We start from the raw sequence: 27021 nt of genomic DNA, 5'->3' as shown, positions 1-27021 counted from the left end.
AATGAGAAGTTGTAAAGTTACTATGCCGTGAGAGTACATTTTTCATGACCGACCAAATATTATCCTTTCTTAAATCAATAGTCCAAGAGTATTAGGACGTACGTCATGTATTTACAGAAGTGATCGCATAGAATTTGGTATTTCTGGCTGTTGGTGTATGAATTAAATGCGGATCCACAAGGATAAGTTCCTTAAACTTAAAAGGTGATAAGAGCATCTGAGCTCGTCCACAAAAATAAAGGATGCAGTATTGCTATTCCATTATCTTTCATATTTCTGAAAGCAGATAATGGTGAAGCAACAGTTTGATACGACAAGTCGCCAACGTGAAACAACAGTACCGAATAGGCAAAGTGACCTTATTTACTTGTGCCACAGATATTTAAGCACTAAACCTGAACTCATCGCAAATAAACTGGAGCTGTTGTAGAAAAACAACTCAGAATGCGCTGACATCACAGCTTGGTTATTTCCAGCAGGAACCATAAACTTTCATGATCAAGCACAGTGATCCAAGAATGACACAGCAGAGGGTACATCGAATTATCCTCAAATAAGTCTCACTATTGCACAACCTAAAACACATATACCACAGATACACAACATAGCAGCCCTAACTTATCCAGGAAGTCCCCCATCACCTTAACGCAGTTCAGTGTCAGACAAGCAGCTAGCGAGAAGATAGCTAGACAAAGAGAAGCTGATACTGTAATGTGAATGCGACGACTCTGTAAGCTACTTGTTCTGTAAGATACTGACAATCTCTTGAATGTCTTCAGCGCGTGCAGTTAAACCTGAGAGGAAGTTCTCGATCAGTGGCAACACATGGTACAGCTCTATGCACGGAAGAATTCTAGAGGTCATGGGGAAAGTGGTGCCAGTACCCTTACCCAATGCTGGACGCTTATTATCCCTCAGACCGTTCGTGTTCCAAACCTGTTGATTTATCAAGCTCCCAGTCTCAGTCCTTTTCTTCTGCATACCTATTATTTTCTGCTGCAACAGTGGTATCGCCTTTGCAAGATCTGCAGGTTCAGCACAGTTGTGTAGTCATACTTTTGAACCAGGGCTAACTAGATTGACTGGAGGTTGAATTGATAAATGGGTAGATGTTCTATCTAGATTAAAGGTCCACGTAAACTTTGTAAGTGATGTCACACATTCCGCAAAACAATATAGATGTGTTACAAGACATTCAAATGATAAAAATGATATCCACAATTTAGGTTCACAATTTTTTTTTGGATCAGTTTTCTTGCTAAAGCTAATGCATGTGACTTTATAAATGCCATTTTCTCACAGTTTAAAGGAACATGGTTACCATGTCTCAGTGGAATATTGTCTTACAATGTGAAACAACCATGTGGAGGAAAAGAATACTGATTCCTTAACAATTCTAGGTCTTCACCATAAAAAAATGAAAACAAGCTGCTAGGCACAAGCATTGTGAAGGAATTGCCATGTTATCAAATTGTCAAACAAGTTGATGAAGGGAAATCATTAACAAGGTAGTCTGTTCTCAAATAAACAAATAAATAACATGAAGGCCTACAGCTATCATATTCATAACTTCATAACATAGCACCACTTCTCTAAGGTATGACATCCTCCTGAATTAGTAGTGTTAATGTCCAATAAACAAATGAGCAGTTTCAAGCTCTGATCAGGTTGACAAGACAAAGAATCCCCAAACTCCTTACTATGTACATATTACTTCCAATTTTATCAAAAAAGAAAAACTAGTAAAATTTCACATGCTAGCAATGGTGAACGACAAAATAAAAGTGCAACTATCTCTGGAAATACTGGACAGAACTGATAAATTTAAAAAGGAATGAACAATAGATCAAATCTTGTACGCTTCTCTGCCTCTGTTTTTGGGTTACACTACTGAATATAATGTCATACCTTCAAAATTTTCCTGCACGAATTTGTCTTCAAACAACTTTTGAATCTCAGCAATAGCAGAATCAAGTTTTCTTTTGTACGTAGTTTGCCTTTCTAATGAAGACATCTCTCTTTGAAGTTTTTCAGATTCCTTGTTAGCCTAACGGAAAATGAGCAAAAACACTGTCAACTGTTACAGAAATCTATATATCATAAAATCATGACAACTGAGCTGCTTACACTTTCAAGTTTTCTCCTTAAGGAATCAAGTTCCAGATCCAAATCTGAATCAGAAGTCCCAACTTTGTGCGACTCTTTTGCGCAAGAATTATCCTGACAAAAGAAAAGACAAGCATATATATACTCATGTGCAATACCATATCTTGCAAAGTTGCAAGAAAAGGAAATAAAGTGTATGTGAAACAAAGCATGGTTCCATTCATTTCACAAAACATGTGGAATCAAAGGCTTATTTTGTAGTTACTGCAACCAATCACAAAAATTAAGGTTAAATGATATTCCACATAGAATGATAATTTTCAAGATCCAAGGAAACAATGGTATAACAATTGTTGGATTCACCAGAAACACTGGTTTCAACTTTCAACATCAAATTCTCCAAGCCTTTGAGATTGGGAGAAACTAAGTTGAAAAAACTCCAGTATTTCAGCAGTTTAGTAAAATGTCCTATTCAATATTGAATGTGTGCCTCTCAGCTTTTATGGCTATGCAAGAGTGTATGGGCTTCTGTAGTTGGGTGTTTGCACCAATAAACTCAAAACATCATATTTCTATAGTATGAAACTTCATAAACAGTTTTTTTTTGGGTTCCCTTTCCTTTATAACGAATGGGCAACGATGAACACAAATCAAATTTCGCTACAGCAGATCAATGATAAATTTGACATGTTCTAGATAAATCTGTTACTTTAGGGTATAAGATACGCACATCTTCAGGCACCACAAAACCTTCAGGTATATTGAAGCAATGTCGAAAGCAGTATTTCTCCCAGTTTGTCATTCTTTTATCCAGTGCATCCTTTACGACATGGTGAATGGCATTTAATCCCTACAGAGAAAACAAAGAAATACTTCTACTTATCGCAATGGTCCTGCTGGTCCATAAAAGAATGAAAGAAGAGTTTCCGCAATTACTAATGTTATGAAAATCCTTTTATAAGAAAAAACGTGATAATGAATGTCAGCACAAGTAAAACAAGTTAGCCATTTGCAAATGAATGCACATTGTGGAGTAAGAAGTACACAGCTGCCTAAGACATTTGAAGCCCCAAAACAGCTAAGTGCAGTGCTGTGATTGGAAGGTTGGTGCACCATATATAGCTCATAATCTACTTAATGATGAAGACATGCTTTTGTGGTCCTGTCCTTCGTTATACAGCTCTGTAAACAAGCAGAAACAGAAACGATGTAGCCTGTAACAGGCCAGCTAGTGGTCTTCACTACACAAGAAAAATACAAGACAAACTAAACGTGGCCTAGTGGGAAATGAACGCTATCTGATGACATGTGGTTGTAATATGAATTCTGGTGCATAAGAGAACTTTCAGGGTCGTTTTAACCATTCTGGAGTTGCATTCGGTCATTTAAAATTTCGCGGAGCAGAAAGTTGTTTATCAAGACATCTTCACACATCAAAGTACTCAAAATGTTTGTCTCATCGCATAAATGTTCCAAAATGATCAGCAGAGTGGAATTCACAAGACAGGAACACGAATCAGCTGAGGAAAGGCAGTTAACTAAATATCCACCCCAAAATCTAATCCTCGATTTGAGCTGTATCGAATCATGTTGCCAGCGCCCGGCACTTACCCGCTGGAGCTCCGCAGCCTTCTGGGCCGCCGTGGCGGCTCCGAGGACCCCCGGTGCTGCCGCTTCCCTGGAGAAGAAAAGCAACGGCAAAATGGCATGTTAAAGGCCTGCCGGTCGGTGGCGAAGGGGTTCGAGAGAATACCGAAACAAAAGGGGAAATCGAGGCGGGGATTCGGGAGAGAAGGATCCGGAGGGAGCGTAACTGGAGGCAGTACTCGAAGGCCTCGGCGCTGACGTCGGCGATGATATCGAGGACCTCGTCGACAAAGACCTGCGGGCTCAGCCCCAGCGCCGCCTCCGTCGCCGCTGCCTTGGCGCTCTCGTCGCCGTCTTCCAACATTGCCCTCCTGACTCCGAAGTACTCTGAGCTCTTGGCTGGTGGGAGGCGGCGGATCGGAGCAGGGATGGTCGGCGGCGGCCGGCGCCCCGGTCGAGGGTTTCAAATTTTAGCACTGGTCGCCGTCGCTTTCTTCTTCTTTTATGTGGCCTGTTCTCTCGGAAGAGGAACAAAATGGATGCCTCGCGGGCTATCCTAACTGGGTCTGATTCTGTTGATGGGCTAAATCCTATGGACACGGGCACATGGACACTAAACCAGTGTAAATTACAGCGTAAAGTCTATTGGGCGCGCGACCCCGCGGCCCAGCAGGCCAACACGGGCCTAAGTAACCTCCGGCCTGCTCAACCTAGAAACTGCCCCACGCTCCCAATTCGACCATAGCAGCCGGCCTCCTGCGGCAACGGAGCCAGGAGCGGGTGCGGGAAGGTGACTGCTCGCTCGCCGGCGAGGAGCGACGGCAGGAGAGCGCGGAGTGCGTGCAGCGACCAGCAGGGCACGCACCCCCATCTTCCATGGTTCAATGTGAGTCTGAATCCTCCTCCCTCACCCCCCTATGGTGCTTCATGTTTTTGGCTCTGGCAGCGCGGCGCACGACGGTGATTCGTGCGACAGAGGGCAGCGGGGAAGGCCGTCTGCGCTCGTGCAGGGGCATGCGACGGTGCTGGATGAGGCAATGGGCATAGGGGGAGGGGGTGCCTGTGCGGTGGTGCGCAGGGGGTTCGTGGGAGCACGGCACCATTGGGGGTGAGCTTAAGTGGGTGGGCGTCCGGGGTTGGGGAGGATTTTGTAGCATTCCCCTCCGGGGTTTTCGTTCGATTTGGTGTGCTAATCTCGGAAGGGAGGCAGGGGAGGGCGCAGGTTGAGCTCGAGTGGTCGGGAGCCTGGGTTGGGGAGGATTTTTTTTAGCATCACCCCTGGCTTTGATGTCCTAATCCCCGAGAGGGGAGGTAGGGAGAGGGACCATACTCTCATCTGAATTTCATGTGGGTTATCCGAGTGCGAATTTTAGTTCCCGAATATGTGTTTGTTTGTGTGAAGTTATAATCATGAACTAGCGCCTTCATTCTGGCATCTTTTTTCCCAAATGATGCACTAACGAACAACATCCCCCCATAAAAAATGTTACAAGTTGTGTTATTCTTTTGCATATAAATAGTGTCAAGTTACATAATGCTGCAGCATCAAGTTACAGAGGCATGATATAGTGTCGCATTAGGGTCAAGAAAACTATCAAAGCACAATTTAAAGTGTCAACATACATTCTATACACCTAATTTATTTATTTTTGTGCCTGTTTTTTTAGCATGTCTAAGAAACGGAAACTTGAAACTGTGAGACATCCTTCCCCTGGAGGGAGGGAGAGAGGGAGAGGGGCAGCACAACAATGGATCATCGAGGAGGGGAAGCCGCGATTCCCCAAGATGAGCAACATCCCTAAGCACCAGAGGAGAGGCGGCAGCCGCCGTGGAACCTGCAACTTTATCCGTAGAACACGCGACTTCCATCACCTCGACAAATCAAGGTGACCCCCCCCCACTTCCCATCCTTTTGGTGCTCTCGTTGTCCTGTTTCCTGTGCTTCTTCCATGCGATGACCGCGATGGGTCAGATTAGATCCCCCCTTGCTCCATTGGATGGTGGATGCCATGCATGATGTCGTTGTAGGTAGCGTTAGGCTTGGGAGGGAGGGATTAATAGGAAATAATTTGGGGGGGGGGGGGAATTGCTTTTGCATGGAGGTAGCTAGGTAAACTTTAGTGACTGAGAATGCAAAAACCATAACATATATATCTTATTGATACTACAAAAGTTGGAGTGAATTATATCAAAAGGGCAGCTATGAACACCTCTTTAGAATAGCTCCGGAATAATGAGGCCTGAGTTTTTTGCGTGCCTTTTTATACAACAAATGAGATGTATCGAAGTTTTATGGTACACCTGTATCAACTTACGAAACTCGTAATATCAAGTTAGGTGTATGAGGTATCAATTTATATTTTGTGAAATTTCACATATAATGCACGCCTGTATCAATTTATGCAATTTTTAATCTCAAGTTAAGTTAAGTTATTCTTTTTTCTACATGTAGGTATGGTACACCTAGGTTCTATGTTTTTTAGATTGCAATTGAGACCTCGGAGTTACGGCACACCTGTATCAACTTAATCATTTTTCTAATCTCAATTTAACTTTTCTGAGGTATCAAGTTTCATACGTCATGTGTCAACTTATGTCAAATATGTCACACCTTTTTGTTTTACACATAATTTTTTCTATAACCTATTCTGGTATATTTACTAGTTTTTTTCTTACAGCATGGCAAGACGAATCTGCCCCCTCTCCGAGGAGGAAGACGAGAGCAATGTCAGGGATGGAAGGAGTTAAATTCACTATACTGTAGATAACTTGCTAATATTTACTTCATAAGTTGATACACTATCTCTATATAAGTTGTTACATTATAATTTCATAAGTGGTGACAAATTTCATAAGTTGTTACATTATAATTTCTAGAACATAAGTTGCTACTAAGAGGGCAACAACTATGCTTTTTTCATGTTGCAAATTTTTGTTTGCAAGATTTTTAGTAGCTACTTATGGTTATATATTATGTTAACTTCTGTAGTTACATTTGTTAATTTATATAGTTTAATATATCAGACACAACTTTTTTAGATATTGTGCTATCAATCTACATTCATTCTGATATCAATTTGTATAGATTGTTCACTATCAATTTATGTATGCTCTGACTATCAATCTACATCCCTTCTGATTAACTGTTTTACCAACCTACACATATTTATGACTAACAGCTTAACAGTTTTACCAACCTACACATATTTATGACTCTCAGCTTGTGTATTCATACTAGCAAATTGAAATTAACAATTTTCTATGTCATTTATCTTTTATGTAAATTGATACATTATCTCTACATAAGTTGTTACTATATTTTCATGAGTGTTAAGTAATAGAAGTTGTACAAAATATGTTGCCACCTGTCCATGTATAAATTTGTATTAGACAACAAGTCACTATACATTTTTATATAAGTTGTCATTGTACGGTCAACATAAGTAGATAATTCTAAAAGGGCGTACCCAGTGCCGTAGGCTCCCCGCACTGTGCGGTGTCTGGGGAAATAATGTATCTTATAATTTTAAAACATATCATAATGAATCTTATATTGTAGATATTGCTATAAAAGGATACAATGGTGCAAATAAAATTGAAAACGGATCCTTGACGAGAGAAATATACAAACTTGAAGAAAATATCATCTCTATATAAGTTGTAACGAAGTAAAAAATTTCACATATTCTATACATAAATGATATTAATAAGTTGATATAAAATCTCAATATAAATTATACAAGTAACGATATTGTACATTATAAGTTGCTATGTCTGTGTGTTTGTGCACATGAAGGACAAGTTATTATTTGTAAAATATAATACAAATTGTTACACAGATTGTATATATATTGTGATTACATATTCAACATAAATTGATAATTGTATAAAATAGTTTCAAAATATACCAAATATGGATCTAGTTTTGTAGATCTCTTTGCAAAGAATACAATGGTGCAAACGTGTCGGTATCCCAGGACTGGGGTACCCCCTCTTGCTGTGTCTAGGCAGGAGCCTTGTGGTTATCCTTGACTACGTCCAAACAGCCGGATCCCTGCGGTCCGGAGCCCTGTTCACCCAACAACGGTCCCGGACCCGTCCCCCGGCTGGGAAGGGTCTGGGAGCACCACGTGTTTCGGGAAAAGCAGGCGCTCAGCCCGAACAGCCGGGAGCTCCGGACCTTCCGTGGAGGTCCGGACCCCCGCGGAGTCCCGGACCCCCCATGGGGTCCCGGACCCCTGTATAGTAACCGGACCCCTCACTAAGGGAAGGAATTGACACCCCGCCCCGGGGAGGTCCGGAGCTGCCACGTGTCTGCAAGCACAGACACGTATATAAGGCCACTTGGTCTCCATACTAAAGGTTCACCTTCCACTGCATTCATTGCGTTAGGTGGACGTCCGCATTGATATAGCAGAAGCCTTGACGAGTCTTTAACCAGGGGACATTATTGATCGCGTATTACCAAGACGTGTAGTGGAGCCGCTGGCGCCGCCCACGCCGCGCCTGTCAGTCTGCCATGACAGATGGACACAACGGCTCGGCTTCACCCATTATGACGCCTACATAATAGCCTCAACAGGCCACGCCGCAAGTTACGTTTCCCCAAAGGGCACCTTGCTGATGGGACAAGAGAAGACCTCCCTGAGTCAGAGGGGCAGCAGGGCATGGAAGCATATCGGAGAAAAGATTCACAACTACTGTAGCCATTTAAGTACTCTGCGCAGTATGCTACACAGTCACGTTGGGCCCACTTGTCGGGGGCTCAACGACCAATGTATCCGCACCCCTTGATCTATAAGGGGGGGGGGGGGCGCCCGCTAGAAGGAGGCTCAGGCTGGAAAAAAGCCAAGGCCGGGCAGATGATAGGTTCATATACAACCAAGAACAATACTTCTCCCAGTGGACGTAGGGTATTACGCTCCGGCGGCCCGAACCACTCTAGATCGTGTGTTCATGTGTGCTTGTCTCAGTGCTAGATTAGCCTAACCGCCTAGTACTTCCCGAGTTCTCCCTCACTGGGAATAGGCGGGTGCGCTCCGCCACCCGGCTGTGGGTACCCCAAAAATCCCGCGACATTTGGCGCCGTCCCGTGGGGATGGATGCAGGCGTTGGCTAGATCTCCAAGCTTTCGAGGCTGAAGCTCATCCTCTGCGACAGCAGTGAGAAGATGAAGAGAGGCATGGTGGCACCTACGCCGCATGTCACTACGCTAAGGCACCAGCACCTTCGGTGCGGCGGTGCACGGCAGCGGCGCCTGCTGTGCATCGCCATTGCGACGCCTCAGAGCCGGCACGGTGGTGCGCGGGGGCGATGCCTGTTGCGTGTCGCCCCGCGCCATCCCAGTGTCGGCTCAAGGTTTTCTCTCAAGCAACGGCCACGCTTCCTCTGCGGTGGCATGGCGTCGGCTCAAGGCTTTCTCTCAACATGGAGCCTGGAGCCAACGGCCATCCCGGAGGAAGTTGGCCGTGTCGTCGTGTCGTCTCCGGCACCACCCGAGGTGCTTGGTGCTGCTGCAGACAGGACCCCGCCACCAGGCGCGGGGGCCCCTGGCGCTAGCACCAAGGACAAGCCGGCGAACGACCGCCCTTCTCCATGCCCCGTGCTCGTCCATACGAGCACCCGTTCTCCTGCTGCGCCAGGGCGGAAAACCAGGTTCTGCCGCAGCAAGCGGCAGGCGGGCTGGCTCCCGGTGGCAGACGGCGACGGCAGGGGGCCTCTCCCATTCAAAGCCAAAGAATTTGTCTCATTCTACCTAAGCATATGACAGCTCTTAGGCAAGGAGTGGTCCCCCGAGCTCCGATGCTGGATGATGCAGTTCAGGCACATCCAGGGTGCCTTCACCTCCGACGACTATGAAGAATCCAGGAGTAGCGGTACCACTTCCAATCAGAGGACATGCTGTATAGGATGCAGCCGAAGGTTACTCCTAAGATAAGACTAAGAAAATTCCTCTTTTGTAAAAACGTGGCGCCTACGTGTGAGACCAGAGCGGTCAAGGTCCGACCTTGTAAACCTGACCTCTGGCCCTATCACACAAACAGGCAAAAAATGGTCCGGAGCGGTAGAGGTCCGACCTCGTAATCCCGACCTCTGATGTATACCATGACAACCACAATAATAAAGGGGATTTTCTTTCTCAGTTTTATCTAGGCTCCACCTTGATTATATTTATTCGCTTTGGTTTAACTATTCTTTCCTCTTAAGCGGAATCTTCCTTTTATTGCTAACAATCCAAGTTAAGTTGCTGGCTTGTGGCCAGGTGGGGACACCCCTTCTAGCTGGAAGGCAGTTCGGACCCCTAAGGACCTGCTCCGGAGAAGTAGTATTCGTATCCTGGGGTAGAGAAGCTCCGCGTAGCTTAGCCTGGTAATGTACCCTAAGTTTACGTACTTCACTACCCTGTTACAAGTACTCTAGTATCCGAGACTGCTGTCTTTAGAGATCCCGGGCTCCTTTCTAGTATAAGGCTTGGTTCCTCGCACCTTACTATGAGGACCGGTGACATATTTCATCGGATCGTCAGCAACGACTCAGTCCACTCCGGTGGCCCGCTCCGGCGGAGACCGCTCGCCACGGTCGACTCAAGTCCACTCCGGTGGCCCGCTCCGGCGGAGACCGCTCGCCACGGTCGACTCAAGTCCACTCCGGTGGCCCGCTCCAGCGGAGACCGCTCGCCACGGTCGACTCAAGTCCACTCCGGTGGCCCGCTCCGGCGGAGACCGCTCGCCACGGTCGCCAAGAGCCGGGTCCGGGAAGTGGTGCTTGCTCCCTGGGCGATCCGAGGTCTGTGTGGCCGTTTAGCATGGTTCCGCACCCTAAGCCTACACCTTCGTCGCCCTGTGGAGAGCGCTCTAGTACCTGAACCTGGCAACCGGTGTACCGGCCTCAGGGGTCCGGAGCGCCCGCTCTCTGCATGAGCACACCGACGCAATCAAGTTTGCGTGGAAACACATCACGATAGTAGGCCCCACCCGCGGGTTCGTACCTCTCCCAAGGTGGGCCCGGGGGCCACTGTCGGTACCCCAGGACTAGGGTACCCCCTCTTGCTATGTCTAGGCAGGAGCCTTGTGGTTATCCTTGACTACGTCCAAACAGCCGGATCCCTGCGGTCCGGAGCCCTGTTCACCCAACAATGGTCCCGGACCCATCCCTCGGCTGGGAAGGGTCTGGGAGCACCACGTGTTTCGGGAAAAGCAGGCGCTCAGCCCGAACAGCCGGGAGCTCCGGACCTTCCGTGGAGGTCCGGACCGTGGAGTCCCGGACCCCCCATGGGGTCCCGGACCCCTGTATAGTAACCGGACCCCTCACTAAGGGAAGGAATTGACACCCCGCCCCGGGGAGGTCCGGAGCTGCCACGTGTCTGCAAGCACAGACACATATATAAGGCCACTTGGTCTCCATACTAAAGGTTCACCTTCCACTACATTCATTGCGGTAGGTGGACGTCCGCATTGATATAGTAGAAGCCGAGGCGAGTCTTTAACCAGGGGACACTATTGATCGCGTATTACCAAGACGTGTAGTGGAGCCGCTGGCGCCGCCCACGTCGCGCCTGTCAGTCTGCCATGACAGATGGACACGACGGCTCGGCTTCACCCATTATGACGCCTACATAATAGCCTCAACAGGCCACGCCGCAAGCTACGTTTCCCCAACGGGCACCTTGCTGACGGGACAAGAGAAGACCTCCCTGAGTCAGAGGGGCAGCATGGCATGGAAGCATATCGGAGAAAAGATTCACAACTACTGTAGCCATTTAAGTACTCTGCGCAGTATGCTACACAGTCACGTTGGGCCCACTTGTCGGGGCCTCAACGACCAATATATCCGCACCCCTTGATCTATAAAAGGGGGGGCCGCTAGAAGGAGGCTCAGGCTGGAAAAAAGCCAAGGCCGGGCAGAGGATATGTTCATATACAACCAAGAACAATACTTCTCCCAGTGGACGTAGGGTATTACGCTCTGGCGGCCCGAACCACTCTAGATCGTGTGTTCATGTGTGCTTGCCTCAGTGCTAGATTAGCCTAACCGCCTAGTACTTCCCCGAGTTCTCCCTCACTTTGAATAGGCGGGTGCGCTCCGCCACCCGGTTGTGAGTACCCAAAAATCCCGCGACAAAACGGATTTAAAATATGATGTGTGATGAGAGAGTTATACTCATTTGAAGATAATATGCTTATTTCATAATGGTGACATCAGCAATGTCAGCTGAAAGCGATAGTTTTGCACGATGCTTTGTGCGGGTGAGGTTGAGAACCAACCGGGACCAACATGCATGCATGGGCATGCGCCAGCACCGGATAGGGTTGCGGGGGTCGCATACAGCGTGACCCGTCGCGCTTTATCCCCTTCCAAATTACAGGTCCGGAAATTTTTACAGGCGGAACGAAATATTTTGCCTAGATGGGGGTTGGGAGCTCACTAATTTAACATCCTGCTTGGACCAAAACTAGTGGAGTATGGAAAATAGGGTGTGTTTGGATCGGTCTGCATGCCGTGCCAAACCATCGCAAATGAGCTGGAAATCAATCTATACCCACATAGCCAGATCACTCCATTCTCACGAAAGAAATTAATATTACCCACTCCACTCCAAACCGCTACCATTACACATCAATCTAACCCAAATATTTCAGCTCGTAATATAATAAATTATTAGACAAACTATAGTTACAATCCAATAAAAATCTATTTTTTTTAAAAAATATAGTGTAGGTCTTGTCACACTATTTTGCACAGAAGAGTAGCTGCCAGTCATACTGAATCATCTCTAAAAAAATTTGGTCAATTTCAATAAAATTTTATAGTGTGAACGTGAGGTTTTAATTCTAGGGTCCGGCTCTTGACATGGGGCCCACCTGTAGGTCTAGTCATACTGCTTTGCATAGGGTAGCTGCCAGCCATACTGAGTCATCTCCAACAAATTTCGGTCAATTTTGATAAAATTTTTATAGTGTGAACATGAGGTTTTATTTCCAGAGTCCGGCTCTTATGTGGAGCCCACGTATAGGTCTAGCCATACTATTTTGCACATAGTAGCTGTCAGTCGTACTGAGTCATCTACAACTATTACTGTTGCCCTTTCCTGTGTGGGTTCAACTGCGACTGCTGCCCTTTCCTATGTGGGTTGACAGCCAAATTAGCTTACAGACTGTTATGCGTAGAGATCCAAATCTATTCAATACTCTGTCAGTCAACTCAACAAGATTATTGAAATCTGTTTGTTCGCGTAGAGTTCAGAGATTATTTGAGATTGGATATGAAATTTGTTAAGCTTGTGCACCAATTTCATGCTTTGTTTTGAAATTCCAATGCATCATGTAGTGGTTAAGCTCACGCTCACTATGATGCCAACGATCATCGACATCTTCTTCAAATACCAGTTTGAGGTTGTCTGCAAACTCAAAATAAATGGAAAAATTGGGCCGATAATTAGGATGCACTGCGTTTTCTTGTGTAGTAGAACTTATACCCGTGTGCATTCTTTTCTTTTTCCCCATTTCTTACCGGTATTCTTTGATATGTTTCCAAGTGTGAAAAGAAACAACCGTATTCTTCGTGCACTATAATTTACACCTGTAATTCAATTTCAGGTAAAAAAAAATTCTAGACTGCCAAACGGCGCCTTACATAGTACATTTCTCACCGTTGGTTTCTTACCGGCACTTTAGCAGACAAAAGTGATCGCCATTGCCTGGCAGCAAGAGCTTATGTGCGTATTTTCATGGTCCGTCTTGGGCTTCGACGGTGTGTTATAGTTATTTGATTTTTCTAAATTGGAGACGAAATTCAGTGTACAAACCTACCATGGCTCGACTTGGCTCATCGAAATGAACTGGTTCTTCAACAGCCCTGGCCAACCATGCAGTATAAAGAGAACCTTTTAAAAGTGACACAAATTGCAGTAGATGGACCGAAGGATTTACAGGCATCACCAATGCAAAAGATTCGTGTAGTTTGATACTTGGGAATGAAATGGAGCATTGACGTGACGAAAGAGAAAAAAAAGAACACTATGATATCTGTTACCGTGGAGGAAGATGACCAAAGACACTGAAGAAAGAGTCTGGATGTGTATATGTACAGAGAGGAATATGGGCCATGGGCCTAAAGTAGACATGCTGCTTAACACCCCCCCCTCAAAATCAAGGCAGAGGTAGAGGATCTGAAGCATTGAGTTTGAGCATATGTAACCGATGTTGCTCTCGAGTTTGTGCTTTAGTAAAGAAATCTGCCACTTGCAGTTCGGAAGGCACATACTGAAGAGCAATCGTGTTTTGGTGACAGTGAGACCGAGTGAAGGAAGCATCAACACCAATATGCTTTGTAAGTTCATGCTTCACAGGGTCTTTGGCAATCTGTATGGCTCCAGTATTATGATATAGAAGAGGTGTGGGAGCATCACTAGAAACGCCAAAATCAGCCAATAGCCATCGAAGCCATATAATCTCAGAAGTGGTGGTAGCAAGGGCCCGAAGTTCTGCCTCGGTACTAGACTGAGAGACAACTGACTGCTTATTGGACTTCCATGCTAGAGGAGATGATCCAAGAAAAATACAATAACCAGTGACAGAACGACGATCAGTTGGATCACTCGCCCAAGTGGCATCGGAATAGGCATGAAGACAAAGCGGGCTATTATGAGCATAGAATAAACACTGAGATGATGTCCCCCTCAAGTATCTTAGCACACGAAGTAAATGTCCAAAGTGAATTGAAGTTGGAGCACTCACAAACTGGCTTAAGATATGTACGGCATGAGCAATGTCAGGTCTGGTGACAGTGAGATAAACAAGATTGCCCACAATATGCCTATATCGAGAGGGATCCTCAAGAGGAGCACCCTCTATAGGACGAAGCTGCAAGTGAAGGTCCATGGGTGTGGCAACTGTTCGACTGTCAGTAATGCCAGAGCGTGCAATAAGGTCTCGTATATACTTGGATTGAGAGAGATAATAGCCCTTGGAAAAATGCAAGACCTCAATTCCTAGGAAATAACTGAGAGGGCCCAAGTCAGACATCTGAAATTGCTCACCAAGTTGTTGCTTCACATGAATAATATGATCAACATCATCTCCAGTAATTAGCATATCATCAACATATAGAAGCAGCAAAGTGCGACCACGTGGAGAGAGATGAACAAATAAGGCAGGATCATGTTCACTTTGTGAAAAACTAGCAGCTCTTATCACCGATACAAAGCGTTCAAACCAAGCACGGGGAGCCTGTTTAAGATTATAAGGCACGACGAAGACGGCAAACATATCCTGGAGGTGCATTAACACCTGGCGGTGGCTGCATATAAACTGCCTCATGTAAATCACCATGAAGAAAGGCATTCTTAACATCCATCTGAGAGATATCCCAGGACTTAGAAGCAGACACGGCAATCAGAGTACGAACCGTGGTCATGTGAGCAACAGGAGCAAAAGTCTCATCATAATCACAGCCTTGAGTCTGCTGAAAACCTCGGGCAACCAGACGAGCTTTATATCGCTCAATAGAACCATCAGATTTGGTTTTAACTTTGAAGACCCATTTACATGTGATAGGGACTGTATGAGGTGGTAATGGAATAATATCCCAAGTACCTGTGCGCTCAAGTGCAGTGAGCTCCTCAGACATAGCAGCTTGCCATTCCGGAATGATAGAAGTCTCATGATAAGTGGATGGCTCATCAAGAATAGCACTTGCACGTGGAAATCCCAATTTATCAGGTGGCTGAATATTGGCGCGATCACGCAGATTGTAGCTAGGTCCAACCTGTGACTCATCAGGAACATTAGAATCAACCAAAACAGGAGCATCGGGACTGGCCGAGGAAGATGGACTAGATGGAGACTGTAGATGAGTGGTAGAGCGACGCGTGTAAACACGTGTTATGGGTGGTTTACATGGTGGAGAGGGGATTGGTGGAGGGTCATTAGGAGGTGGTGGAGTGTCATCAAGAGGAGCTGGTGTAGACGAAGGTGGATCATCACTAGATAAAATAGGAGGAAGGTAAAGAAAAGATGTAGATTCTGTAGAAGAAGATGATGAATGGGTAGAAGGGTTATAAAAGAAAGGACGATCCTCAACAAATGTCACATCACGAGAGATACGCATGCGACGAGTGGAAGGATCATAACAACGATAACCCTTATGCTCAGGACTATATCCTAAAAAAACACATTCAGTCGACTGAGCTGTCAACTTAGTTCGCTCACGAGATGGAAGCAAAACATAGCAGGTGCATCCAAACACCCGAAGATGATCATAGCAAGGAGGAGTGCCAAAAAGAACTTCACCAGGACACTTACCAGATAGTTTGGATGACGGTTGTCTGTTAATAAGATAAACAGATGTTGAGACCGCTTCCCCCCAAAAGTGAGAGGGAACAAAGGAGGCAATTAGAAGAGTCCAAGCAGTTTCAATGATATGACGATGTTTGCGTTCAGCTACACCATTTTGAGGATGGGCTCTAGGGCATGAGAGCTGAGGAAGAGTACCTTCAGAGACCAGAAACTGGCGAAAAAGATCAAACAAATATTCTCCACCAGAGTCAGAACGAAAAATTTTAATAGAGGTGGAAAATTGAGTGTGAACCATGCGAGTAAAAGACTGATAAATAGAATATAATTGGGACCGGTGTTTCATAAAGTAGAGCCAAGTGTATCGAGAGTGATCATCAACGAAGATAACATAATATTTATGGCCACCTTTAGTAGCAAAAGGAGCTGGGCCCCATACATCTGAGTGAATAAGATCAAAGGGTTTAGCAGAGTGAGAGACACTAGAAGGATAGGGAAGTTGAATCTGTTTTCCAAGCTTACAACCCTTACAATGAAAGTTAGACTCGACATATGTATGACCTAAATAGCCCTGATGTACTAATGTGGACAAGCGAGACCCGCAGAGGTGACCAAGTCGATGATGCCACTTCGTGAAGGATGATGGAGATGATGATGAAACAGATGACACACGAGCATCGGAAGAAGGAAGACGCAAGGTGTCCAAAATGTAGAGGCTAGAAGCACCTCTACGACGATGGCCAGTCCCAATCACAATCGCGCTTTGACGATCCTGAATAAAACAAGATGAGTCATCAAATCCAATAAAACAATTATGATCAGCAATTTGGCCCACTGAAAGAAGATTTATGGACAACTTAGGTACAAATGAGACATCAGGGACAGAAAATTTGGTATTACAAAGAGAACCCCGATGAGTAATATAACAGGATGTACCATCAGCTGTCTGAATAGAGGCACCGTCAGTGATTGGCTTGCAAGTAACCAACTGAGACTGATCAGATGTCACGTGAAAGGAGGCCCCGGAATCAAGAACCCAAGCCGGCTGAGAGGCATCAACAGATGAAGCAGCAGCAACAGAGACAGAACCATCTCGAGCAGTAGAAGAGGTACCTCGGCTAACAGGACCATCTCGAGTAGTAAAAGAGGTACCACGGCCACGAGCAGCACGAGAAGCTCGACGGGCACAATACTCAGCTAGCTTCTCAGGATATGCAGAAAAACAATTTGCCGATAGATGAGTAGTCTTGCCACAATGCTTACATGGCTCTGAAGATGTACCCCTAGGTGCAGTGATCCGCTGAGAGGCTGCCAGCACACTATGGGGCATTGTCACAGTGGATAAAGAAGACATAGACTGCAGGCGTGCCTCTTCAGCAAGTAATTCAGCCAAGGCTTGGTCCATGGTTAAAGTAGATGAATTATGAAGCAGCCGAGTACGAATGGAATCAAATTCTGGCTTCACTCCCATGACAAAACGATATGTCAGAAATCTTTCAATGAATTTGTGGGCTGGGCAGTCAGCTGCTGTGCACTCATTCACCATGGAAGTCAATGAACCCATCAAACGGTCATAAGCAGAATAATAGTCATCAATAGACATATCACCTTGCTCAATGACATGAATTTGCTGCATGAGATTATGGAGAAGAGCACCACTGTCCTGAACATAACGCTGCTTTAGAGCAGACCATATTTGCTTAGCTATTTTAAACTTTGAGACTCATAATCATGGACTGTTTAATGCTATTAACCATGGCAGCCATCACCTTCCCATCATTTATTTTCCATGTGGTGATAATACTAGCATTATTGCCATCAGACTTAGGTGGATCATCAGTGAGGTGGGAGTAAAGACCACGACCTCTCAGAGTAGTTTCAACACAAAAAGACCACTCCGGATAATTGGAACCATCAAGAGTGATATTAATAACAATGGGACTGATCTGAGCCATGGTGAAGATTGCAAGAGATGAGAGCAGAAATATCACCAGCCAGCAGACGGAGCCTCTCAAGCCAACAGAAGCAGCAATCAGGCCGGAGCAGCCAGAATAGAGCAGCACGGTAGCCGCTCACCACCCCCTTCTAGTGCGCGAGGACGAGTGACGGACGGCGCAGTGCAGAACAGAGGAGCCGCACAACCCCCCTTTTTTCCCAAAACAGAGCAGCAGCAACCGGTAGAGGGGCGTAGCAACTGGCGGCGGAGGGAAGCAACAACGGGCGGACGGGCGGACGAGCAGTAGAGGACGTCCGCGACTGGCAGCAGAGGACCGCGCACGACGGGCGGCAAACGGCCGCGACAGTGCGATGCGGAGAGGCCGGCGGCGGTGGAGACCCCGCAAGGAGGCCGCGACGGGCCACAGTGGGACGAGTGGATCCGCCGGGATGCGCACGGATGGAAGCTGGAAGAAGGTGCACGACGGGGCGGACAGGCGACGGCGATCGGGCGGATGGACAAATGCAGCAGCCAAAACGAGCACCCGGCGGCCCGCAGCGACTGGATCCGCGCCAGCGGACAGCAGACGGCCGCCGGACGACCGGCGGCGGAGCTGAACAGTAGATCGGGTGGGCTATCCGAACCCTAACCTAACCTGCTCTGATTCCATGTTACCGTGGAGGAAGATGACCAAAGACACTGAAGAAAGAGTCTGGATGTGTATATGTACAGAGAGGAATATGGGCCATGGGCCTAAAGTAGACATGCTGCTTAACAATATCAACACTAAAGAGAATCCATGATCCTTTTTAGCCTAAAAATTAGACGTGCAACTACATTCATGACAGCGCATGAAGCAACCGGGTTTGCAGCAAAACCAAATGGGATCATTTAACAGCATTTACTCTTCGGTTAATTATTGAAACCAAATGCTGACCAATGAACTAAAACTTGTACAGCAACTGAGCAACCAATATGAACATTACATTTACAGTACCCAACCGAGTTGCAGTACACGCAAACAGACCAATTGAATCAGACGCCCATCAACTCCAACAATAACATTTTGATGACTTGACCTTTCTCTACAAAAGGGGGAAAATGGAAAACATTTAGGTGTCCTTGTGAGGGTTCATCTAAAAACATTGCTATCCTACCAACTCCAGAAGGCCCCATGTTCATGATTGGAATTTTGGACTTCTAGTAGGATGAGATCAAGACACAAAAAAAAGGATCAATAGGACATTAATCCACATCTCTAAGCACTGTCACCACTGCACACTTGCACAGTATCACACAGGGGAAGTTTTAACCCGTCATTGCTTAACATCTATGGGGAAGTTTTTCTGAATGACACTTGCTAAAGTTTTAACCTGTCATACATGTTTAATATTCATGGGGGAAGTTTTGTTCAATGTCAATTGCCAATTTTTAATTACCCTCATTTTTGCTTGGTTTTGACATGCAAAATGACTTCATGGGATTGGATTAATTTATGGCAACTAACCAATTAGGTTATGCAAATCGGGGTACTTAGAGTACATAAGCACTCAGGCATTAAAGTCACAGCAAGGAAATGTGGGTATGCCAGCCAAGTTTTCCGTTCTTCTCTGTAGTACTGAAATATTCAAAGAAAAGAATGGAAGATTCTCTAAGATCTTTTGAACTACTGCAAACGCGTGTATGAACAATCAAGATATTAGCTTTGTCATAGTGGAAGTTAAGGTCTTCGGAACATGGGTGGAGCTAAAACTGGTTCAAGTGCTGTAAAATCTTTGGCTGACTGCCTATCTGCTCATGAACATATAATAAGGTGCAATATTGAATATTCTTTCTACGTATGAAACCTAAATTTAGTAGAGGTTTGTTATACTTGATAGTTAGCATTCATACAGTTTGTCCAAGTAATTCACATGTTAAACACACTTTTTCCCAAGGTACAATTACTTATTTGTTTGGTCTAGCATTCACACAATGATATCATAGGCTGTTTTCTTTTTTTTTTTGGGCAAGGACTGGTTTCAATCATATAATGGAAGTAACCTTTTTTTCATTTTCCGCATTGTCTTCTAAAATTGAGCATACCATATTATACGAGACTTATTCTAAGTATAAACTGAAGTTGTGGCCAAACTGATGGACCCAAAAGGATGGCTTCAGCTTATGTAGGGGAGTAAGTTGTAGCCTCGACACATGGTCTCTGACTCTCTTCCCCAGTTCACACACCACTATGCCTTCTACTCATGTAAATTGGCCTATGGTGCTTTCGGCATAGGCTGCATCATGTTTGCTCCATCGAATTGTGGTGTGTCGTCAGAGTCTTTCGTCGTTGAACAATTGCTCAAGGGCAGAAGGGCTTCTCTGCAATGGCTCATTGGTTGTCCCCTTTTATTTTCTGTGGCACGATCGAAATTGAACCAATTCTCTAGGGAATGTGCCTGTGGTGTTTGTCTGTGTGTGAGTGGTGTTGCACTCTTCTTTAATGAAATAACATGCAGATCTCTCATGTTGTTCGAGAAAAAAATGCACCACCAGGCCTATGAGCAAGACATACATGCCCACAAGGTTGTTGGCCTTTTTGCCAAAAAAAAAAACTAGACTGTTTGAGGGGCTTATACACTAAGTTTAGGCCAAACCATATTCTTTTCGTGGGGCTTATAAACCATAGGCACGGAAGCTAGCTATTGGCATTATGAACATCTCAGCTCATTGCATCCATTATATATGTAATATATTCTACAGTTTCTAACCTCACTTTCATATGCTCCATAGGCTTGCCCAGTTTGCTCGGCCAGGATTTCGAAGGACTTGTTGGAACATATAACTCTTCAGCACGGCTACCTGTTCAAAATATCCTTTTCCTAGATGATTGTCTTTATAGGCAGTTTGCACTGGTGTTGTAGAAGTGCTTTTTGAACTGTAACTTTCATATGTTTCCTTAATAATGTGCACTTGCAAAGACATCACAGGTTACGTAGAGTTGCGGGTGCTGGCAACCACACTCTCACATATGCAGGGAGAGATCTTCAAGAGACCTACTTAAAGGTGCTGCTTGGAAATAGCGGTCGAAGCAGCAGCACCACCAATACATCAACTTCAGTCACTGATTCACTGCTATCTTCATTAGTTTTAAATTTATCTTCATCAGAAGCAGAAGATATCTCAAAATCTTCTGCTCCTGCTGTGACTGAAAATAGTTGGTTTAAAAGATCACTACCTTCAAAGAATTGGAAGATAAGGTACAATCCAATTCCTTTCCTGCCTCTTATCACTATTAGCTTGCTGAGTCTACTTCTGCATGTTATGTGGCTTTTTTTTCCGATGTCTGGTGAAGTTTTTTAGCCTCCTTTGAATGAAAATGTGTATAGCTTAATGTTCGTTGCTAAGCCACAAAACCTATTCAGGTACACTTAGCTTAAAGCTGTATGAACTATCCACATTAAGTTCAGTTTTGCTGTTATATGCATGTTACAGTCAGCTTAATATCTACCTAGTTAGCTCTCTACTTCGTTTTCTGATTAGACTAAGAACTTAGCCTAGACTAGATACACTCTGTAGGCCAAGTTATTGCGCATGAACTAACATCTTTTGAGAAGCTATTTTTTCATGCTGGAATCCAGTTTGGTGCACTTAATATGCACACTAAAACAAAATTAGTTCTGTATTTGATCTCCCCCATCAAGTTATATGCTCTTGTTTGTGCCTATCATGCAAGTTCACGTAACTGTGGTGCAATTTATTCTATGCTGAATGATTTACTTATGGCGGTTCTCTGATAAGCTTAATCCCCTTTTCTACATATAAGCTTAAGTTTGATCAAGCATGAAGCATGTCACTCTGGAGTGTAAATTTATCAGACCTGTTTAATTGTACTGTTCTTCCATTGTGAAATGAAGTTTGCTTCATAAATCATATAACCGAAACCGACATAAATGTCTAATTTTGAGAAACAAATGGCGCTATAAGTCTTGTACCAGATCCAGCATTGCTGGCTTCATCTAGCCCTGAAGTTTTGCTTTTCAGAGTTCAAACTGTAGAGGATGTTGATAAATTGAGTCAATGCATATGACTTTGGGTTGAGTAGATTTTGCACTTTATCAAATGTTGTAGGCATGTTGAACAAGGTACAACATGGATCATAAACTTATCTCTGCATAGATGAAATACATTATTATGATGGATGATTTCCAACATCAAGTCTTTTTGGGCGCTTGATGATATATTAATGCAATTTCTTCTTTTAGTTCTGCTGATTCCAACCTTAGTCATGAAGAGAGAGAGCAGAGAAGGAGGCGAGCTGCGGTGAGATCAGCATTTGTACAGCATATCCTTGTCACTACCCTTTTCGATGACTAGCAGAACAACAGATTTCATGCATTGAAATCATGTGGGCCTTTTGCCCACTCTTTTATCTGGATGAATACTGAGCTAATCACCTCCGGTATCTCGAAGTTGTTCATCCAACTGAGGCTGGTACCTGATCCCATGAAGCTCGATGATAAATTGAAGACGCAGAGGGCCTCTTGTATGTTTTATATGGAAGCAGCTCTGAACATTTGCTGTCCAGATCAAATTCAGACTGCAGGCTATTAACTAGCGTTCTCATAGTAGAGTCTTGATGTTTTTTTCATTGGATTTCGTTTTGTGCTGCAGAACGTGTTGTACCTTATCCTATTTATCATTACTATGGACATTTGAATGTTGTCTTTCCAACTTTGGTATATGCATATGAAATCTGTTTGACCGTAGCGTTCATTTATTTCAACAAATTCGAGAGTGTGCAAGTGACAACTCGATTAAATCCATATGGCATTCGTACTCTGTAAACTGTACTTGTTTGTAGTGTGCTTTTCATGAGTCTGGAGGTGTAGGTTTTGTGCATCCTAGCCTCACTCAGAATGAGCTATCTTTGCAAATGTCTGCACTCATGACAAACACTATGTTTCAGAGTAACTTGGTAATGAGAAGTTGTAAAGTTGCTATGCCGTGAGAGTACATTTTTCATGACTGACCAAATATTATCCTTTCTTAAATCAATAGTCCAAGAGTATTAGGACGTACGTCATGTATTGACAAAAGTGATCGCATAGAATTTGTTATTTCTGGTTGTTGGTGTATGGATTAAATGCGGATCCACAAGGATAAGTTCCTTAAACTTAGAAGGTGATAATAGCATCTGAGCTCGTCCACAGAAATAGAGGGTGCAGTATTGTTATTCCATTATCTAAAAGATGCAGGCAATCTTTTCCTTGCAGAGCACGGATCCAAGACCCCAACGAGTTGCTTATCTTTCATATTTCTGAAAGCTGATAATGGTGAAGCAACAATTTGTTACGACAAGTCGCCAACGTGAAACAACAGTACTGAATTGGCAAAGTGACCTTATTTACTTGTGCCACAGATGTTTCAGTGCTAAACCTGTACTCATCGCAAATAAACTGGAGCTGTTGTAGAAAAACAACTCAGAATGCACTGACATCACAGCTTAGCCATTTCCAGCAGGAACCATAAACTTTCATGATCAAGCACAGTGATCCAAGAATGACACAGCAGAGGGTACATCGAATTATCCTCAAATAAGTCTCACTATTGCACAACCTAAAACACCACATATACCACAGATATACTAACTTATCCAGGAAGTCCCCATCACCTTAACGCAGTTCAGTGTCAGACAAGCAGCTAGCGAGAAGATAGCTAGACAAGTTAAAGAGAAGCTGATACTGTAATGTGAATGCGACTACACTGTAAGCTAGGCTGCACAGCACTGTAAGCTACTTGTTCTGTAAGATACTGACAATCTCTTGAATGTCTTCAGTGCGTGCAGTTAAACCTGAGAGGGATAAGTTCTCGATCAGTGGCAACACATGGTATAGCTCTATGCACGGAAGAATTCTAGAGGTCATGGGGAAAGTGGTGCCAGTACCCTTACCCAATGCTGGACGCTTATTATCCCTCAGCCCCAGCGCCGCCTCCGTCTTGGCGCTCTCGTCGCCGGCTTCCATCATTGCCCTCCTGATTCCGAAGTACTCTGAGCTCTTGGCTGGTGGGAGGCGGCGGATCGGAGCAGGGATGGTCGGCGGCGGCCGGCGCCCCGATCGAGGGTTTCAAATTTTAGCACTGGTCGCCGTCGCTTTCTTCTTCTTTTATGTGGCCTGTTCTCTCGGAAGAGGAACAAAATGGATGCCTCGCGGGCTATCCTAACTGGGCCTGATTCTGTTGATGATCCTATGGACACGGGCACATGGACACTAAACCAGTGTAAATTACAGGTCCGGAAATTTTTACAGGCGGAACGAAATATTTTGCCTGGATGGGGGTTGGGAGCTCACTAATTTAACATCCTGTTTGGACCAAAACTAGTGGAGTATGGAAAATAGCTATGTTACACGGATACTGGTACGGGTATCGGATATGATACGTATCGGATACGCACTTTCCCAAAAAACACTAATACGGGGATACGGCTAGGATAATTAATAATTATATATAAATATCACATAGATATTCAGCAAGTGAGATTTTACTCTTGAGTAACTTCCCCTATACTCAGATGTGCAATACTTGCATGTCCATATAACATTACCTCTATAACCAGCCTTCTCTAAAAGCACAACTGATTCCACAAGGGGTTCTTCAGTTGCTGCTTATCTAATTCTATTGCAGCAAGTTCATCATTGTGTATCATCTCTTACTACCAAAACATCATTTGGGTGGGCTGATTACTGCTTTGGGCTGTATCCCATCTGGCCCAAAAGTATCGGATACGCGTATCCAAGCAAATACGTATCCGTTTTTTCAGGATACGGCTAGAAACGTATCCGAGGCGTATCCGGGGCGTATCCGTATCCGATACGTATCGGATACGGATACGCCACCTCCTAGGAGTATCCGCGTAACAGAGGAAAATAGGGTGTGTTTGGATCGGTCTAGCACATGCCGTGCCAAACCATCGCAAATGAGCTGGAAATCAATCTATACCCACATAGCCACATCACTATGGAAATCAATCTATACCCACATAGCCACATCCATAGGCTTGCCCAGTTTGCTCGGCCAGGATTTCAAAGGACTTGTTGGAACATATAACTCTTCAGCACGGCTACCTGTTCAAAATATCCTTTTCCTAGATGATTGTCTTTATAGGCAGTTTGCACTGGTGTTGTAGAAGTGCTTTTTGAACTGTATCTTTCATATGTTTCCTTAATAATGTGCACTTGCAAAGACATCACAGGTTACATAGAGTTGCTGGTGCTGGCAACCACACTCTCACTTATGCAGGGAGAGATCTTCAAGAGACCTACTTAAAGGTGCTGCTTGGAAATAGCGGTCGAAGCAGCAGCACCACCAATACATCAACTTCAGTCACTGATTCACTGCTATCTTCATTAGTTTTAAATTTATCTTCATCAGAAGCAGAAGATACCTCAAAATCTTCTGCTCCTGCTGTGACTGAAAATAGTTGGTTTAAAAGATCACTACCTTCAAAGAATTGGAAGATAAGGTACAATCCAATTCCTTTCCTGCCGCTTATCACTATTAGCTTGCTGAGTCTACTTCTGCATGTTATGTGGCTTTTTTTTCCAATGTCTGGTGAAGTTTTTTAGCCTCCTTTGAATGAAAATGTGTATAGCTTAATGTTCGTTGCTAAGCCACAAAACCTATTCAGGTACACTTAGCTTAAAGCTGTATGAACTATCCACATTAAGTTCAGTTTTGCTGTTATATGCATTTTATCATGTCAAAGAACTGCAGTTTAATTTCCACAACAGAATCAAAATCACAGTTAATTAACAGCAAACTTGTTATGTTACTCCTAAACCACCTGAACTTTTTTGAAATTTCAAATGTTAATAACCATACTGTTATTAATGGATGTGCATACACCCTTGTGGTAAGCACCTCAAGTGGGGGAATGGGTGATCATGAGTTCGAGTTAGTAATGGCACTCAAACCTGATGATTAGCAAAGCAACACTAGCGAGTACAGCTCTCAGGTTGTACTCTAATCCAAGCACCTGGTTCAAGTGGCTGGAAAATCAACAACAGGAACATGTTGTATTGGTTCAATTATAAGTAATGTGATTAAAAAGAATATCCAACTTGTTCTGTGTGATTCTAATCTATCATCCTTAAATTGAAATATAAGGAAAATATACTGGTTGTACTATTAAACTATGCCCTGTTTCTTTTCCCTTGGCACGACACACAATAGTGCTTTTTAATTGGTGAACAAATGTTGTAATTGTAAAAGCAATAAAGCATAACATAGTAGGTTCCCCACTTTGGTCTACAATGAAACAGAAACCAACACATCATTATTTCCCCCTTAGCCCCAACCCACAATCATGACATAATGTAAGTTACAACTTGCTGACACAAGATCAATTATTTATAACTAGATCTTATAAGTGTGCAAGTGTGCACTTTGGTAGATCCTGAAACTGACAGATCATTTATCTATCTATTATCTAAAGCTACATTAGAATGTTCCATGCTAACTGATCTAAAGGAGAACCCATTCAACTATAACGAACCCATCCAAAATGATCCCCAAATCAAATGAGCAAAATGGAAGATCACTTGGGCTCCAGTAAAAAGGTTTTCAACCTCCATAAAGGATTGAACAAACTTACCAGAGGTCCAGAGCTGTCCTTCACTAGTGCAAACCAGAGGTTGGTCAGCTGCTCTTAAGGTGAAAGGGTGGTAGCTTGATTCTGCATTTGGAATGACTATGAATCACATGAGCCCAGGACAGCAAAAGAACAGTGTCAATTGATAGTAGTATGCGGATTTTGATATTACAATGCCAAATTGTTGGTGATTGAGCTTGAAGGCAGTAATGGAAGTGTCATCCTTCATTTGTATGTAATAACGCAAGGTTCGCTGTTAAATGAACATTCAAACAAAGGGGTATCAGTGCATCAGAGACAAATAATATCCTCAAGTTAGCAAGAACTTGATACATACATTTCTAACATTGTCGAAGGAAGAGCAAGCACACTGGTTCAGTCCAATTGCCTCTACCACTTGGCATCAGAGGTAAAAGGACCTCTCACTATCTTCTTTCAAATCTTCCTAGCTGAGCCAATGAAATCAA

The 27021-nt window shown here is 44.2% G+C and overlaps 4 protein-coding genes across 10 annotated transcripts in view; 1 reads left to right on the top strand and 3 right to left on the bottom strand.

Moving 5' to 3' along the window:
- Positions 1–22681, top strand: part of LOC120699427 (protein DEHYDRATION-INDUCED 19 homolog 4-like) — a 29316-nt gene extending 6635 nt beyond the window's left edge. For both annotated transcript variants that reach the window (XM_039983432.1, XM_039983421.1), the window contains 3 exons: positions 20695–20772; positions 20875–21161; positions 22167–22681. In XM_039983432.1, the coding sequence (XP_039839366.1) occupies positions 20695–20772; positions 20875–21161; positions 22167–22278 (477 nt within the window). In that variant the 3' untranslated portion in view covers positions 22279–22681. The remainder of the gene's footprint in view (positions 1–20694; positions 20773–20874; positions 21162–22166) is intronic.
- The window catches only part of LOC120699341 (pentatricopeptide repeat-containing protein At1g71490-like), a 29354-nt gene continuing 2737 nt past the window's right edge, over positions 405–27021 (bottom strand). The window contains exons 2-6 of one of the 6 annotated variants that reach the window (XM_039983316.1): positions 26892–27003; positions 26727–26807; positions 23855–26638; positions 23576–23755; positions 405–641 (exon numbers count right to left, since the gene is read on the bottom strand). The gene's annotated coding sequence lies outside the window, so the exon portion shown is untranslated. Of the gene's footprint in view, positions 642–18876; positions 19008–23407; positions 23756–23854; positions 26654–26726; positions 26808–26891; positions 27004–27021 lie in introns of those variants that run through there. The other 5 variants (XM_039983325.1, XM_039983343.1, XM_039983350.1 and 2 more) reach the window with 5 other exon arrangements.
- On the bottom strand, positions 428–4220 carry LOC120699409 (protein MIS12 homolog). The gene is made up of 7 exons (XM_039983397.1): positions 3921–4220; positions 3718–3784; positions 2837–2956; positions 2128–2220; positions 1909–2047; positions 891–1025; positions 428–794 (listed from the first exon to the last, which is right to left on the bottom strand). The coding sequence occupies exons 1-7, from the start codon at positions 4055–4057 to the stop codon at positions 736–738; spliced, it is 750 nt and encodes a 249-aa protein (XP_039839331.1). The 5' UTR covers positions 4058–4220; the 3' UTR covers positions 428–735.
- On the bottom strand, positions 16327–18713 carry LOC120699418. Its single transcript, XM_039983408.1, has 2 exons — positions 16923–18713; positions 16327–16758 (listed from the first exon to the last, which is right to left on the bottom strand). Exons 1-2 carry the CDS (start codon positions 17620–17622, stop codon positions 16715–16717), a joined length of 744 nt encoding a protein of 247 aa, XP_039839342.1. The 5' UTR covers positions 17623–18713; the 3' UTR covers positions 16327–16714.

Source organism: Panicum virgatum, chromosome 1K, assembly GCF_016808335.1.
Source record: "Panicum virgatum strain AP13 chromosome 1K, P.virgatum_v5, whole genome shotgun sequence".
Lineage (NCBI taxonomy): Eukaryota > Viridiplantae > Streptophyta > Magnoliopsida > Poales > Poaceae > Panicum > Panicum virgatum.
The sequence above is the reverse complement of the archived record's forward strand: the minus strand, read 5'-3'. Positions and strand labels throughout refer to the sequence as shown.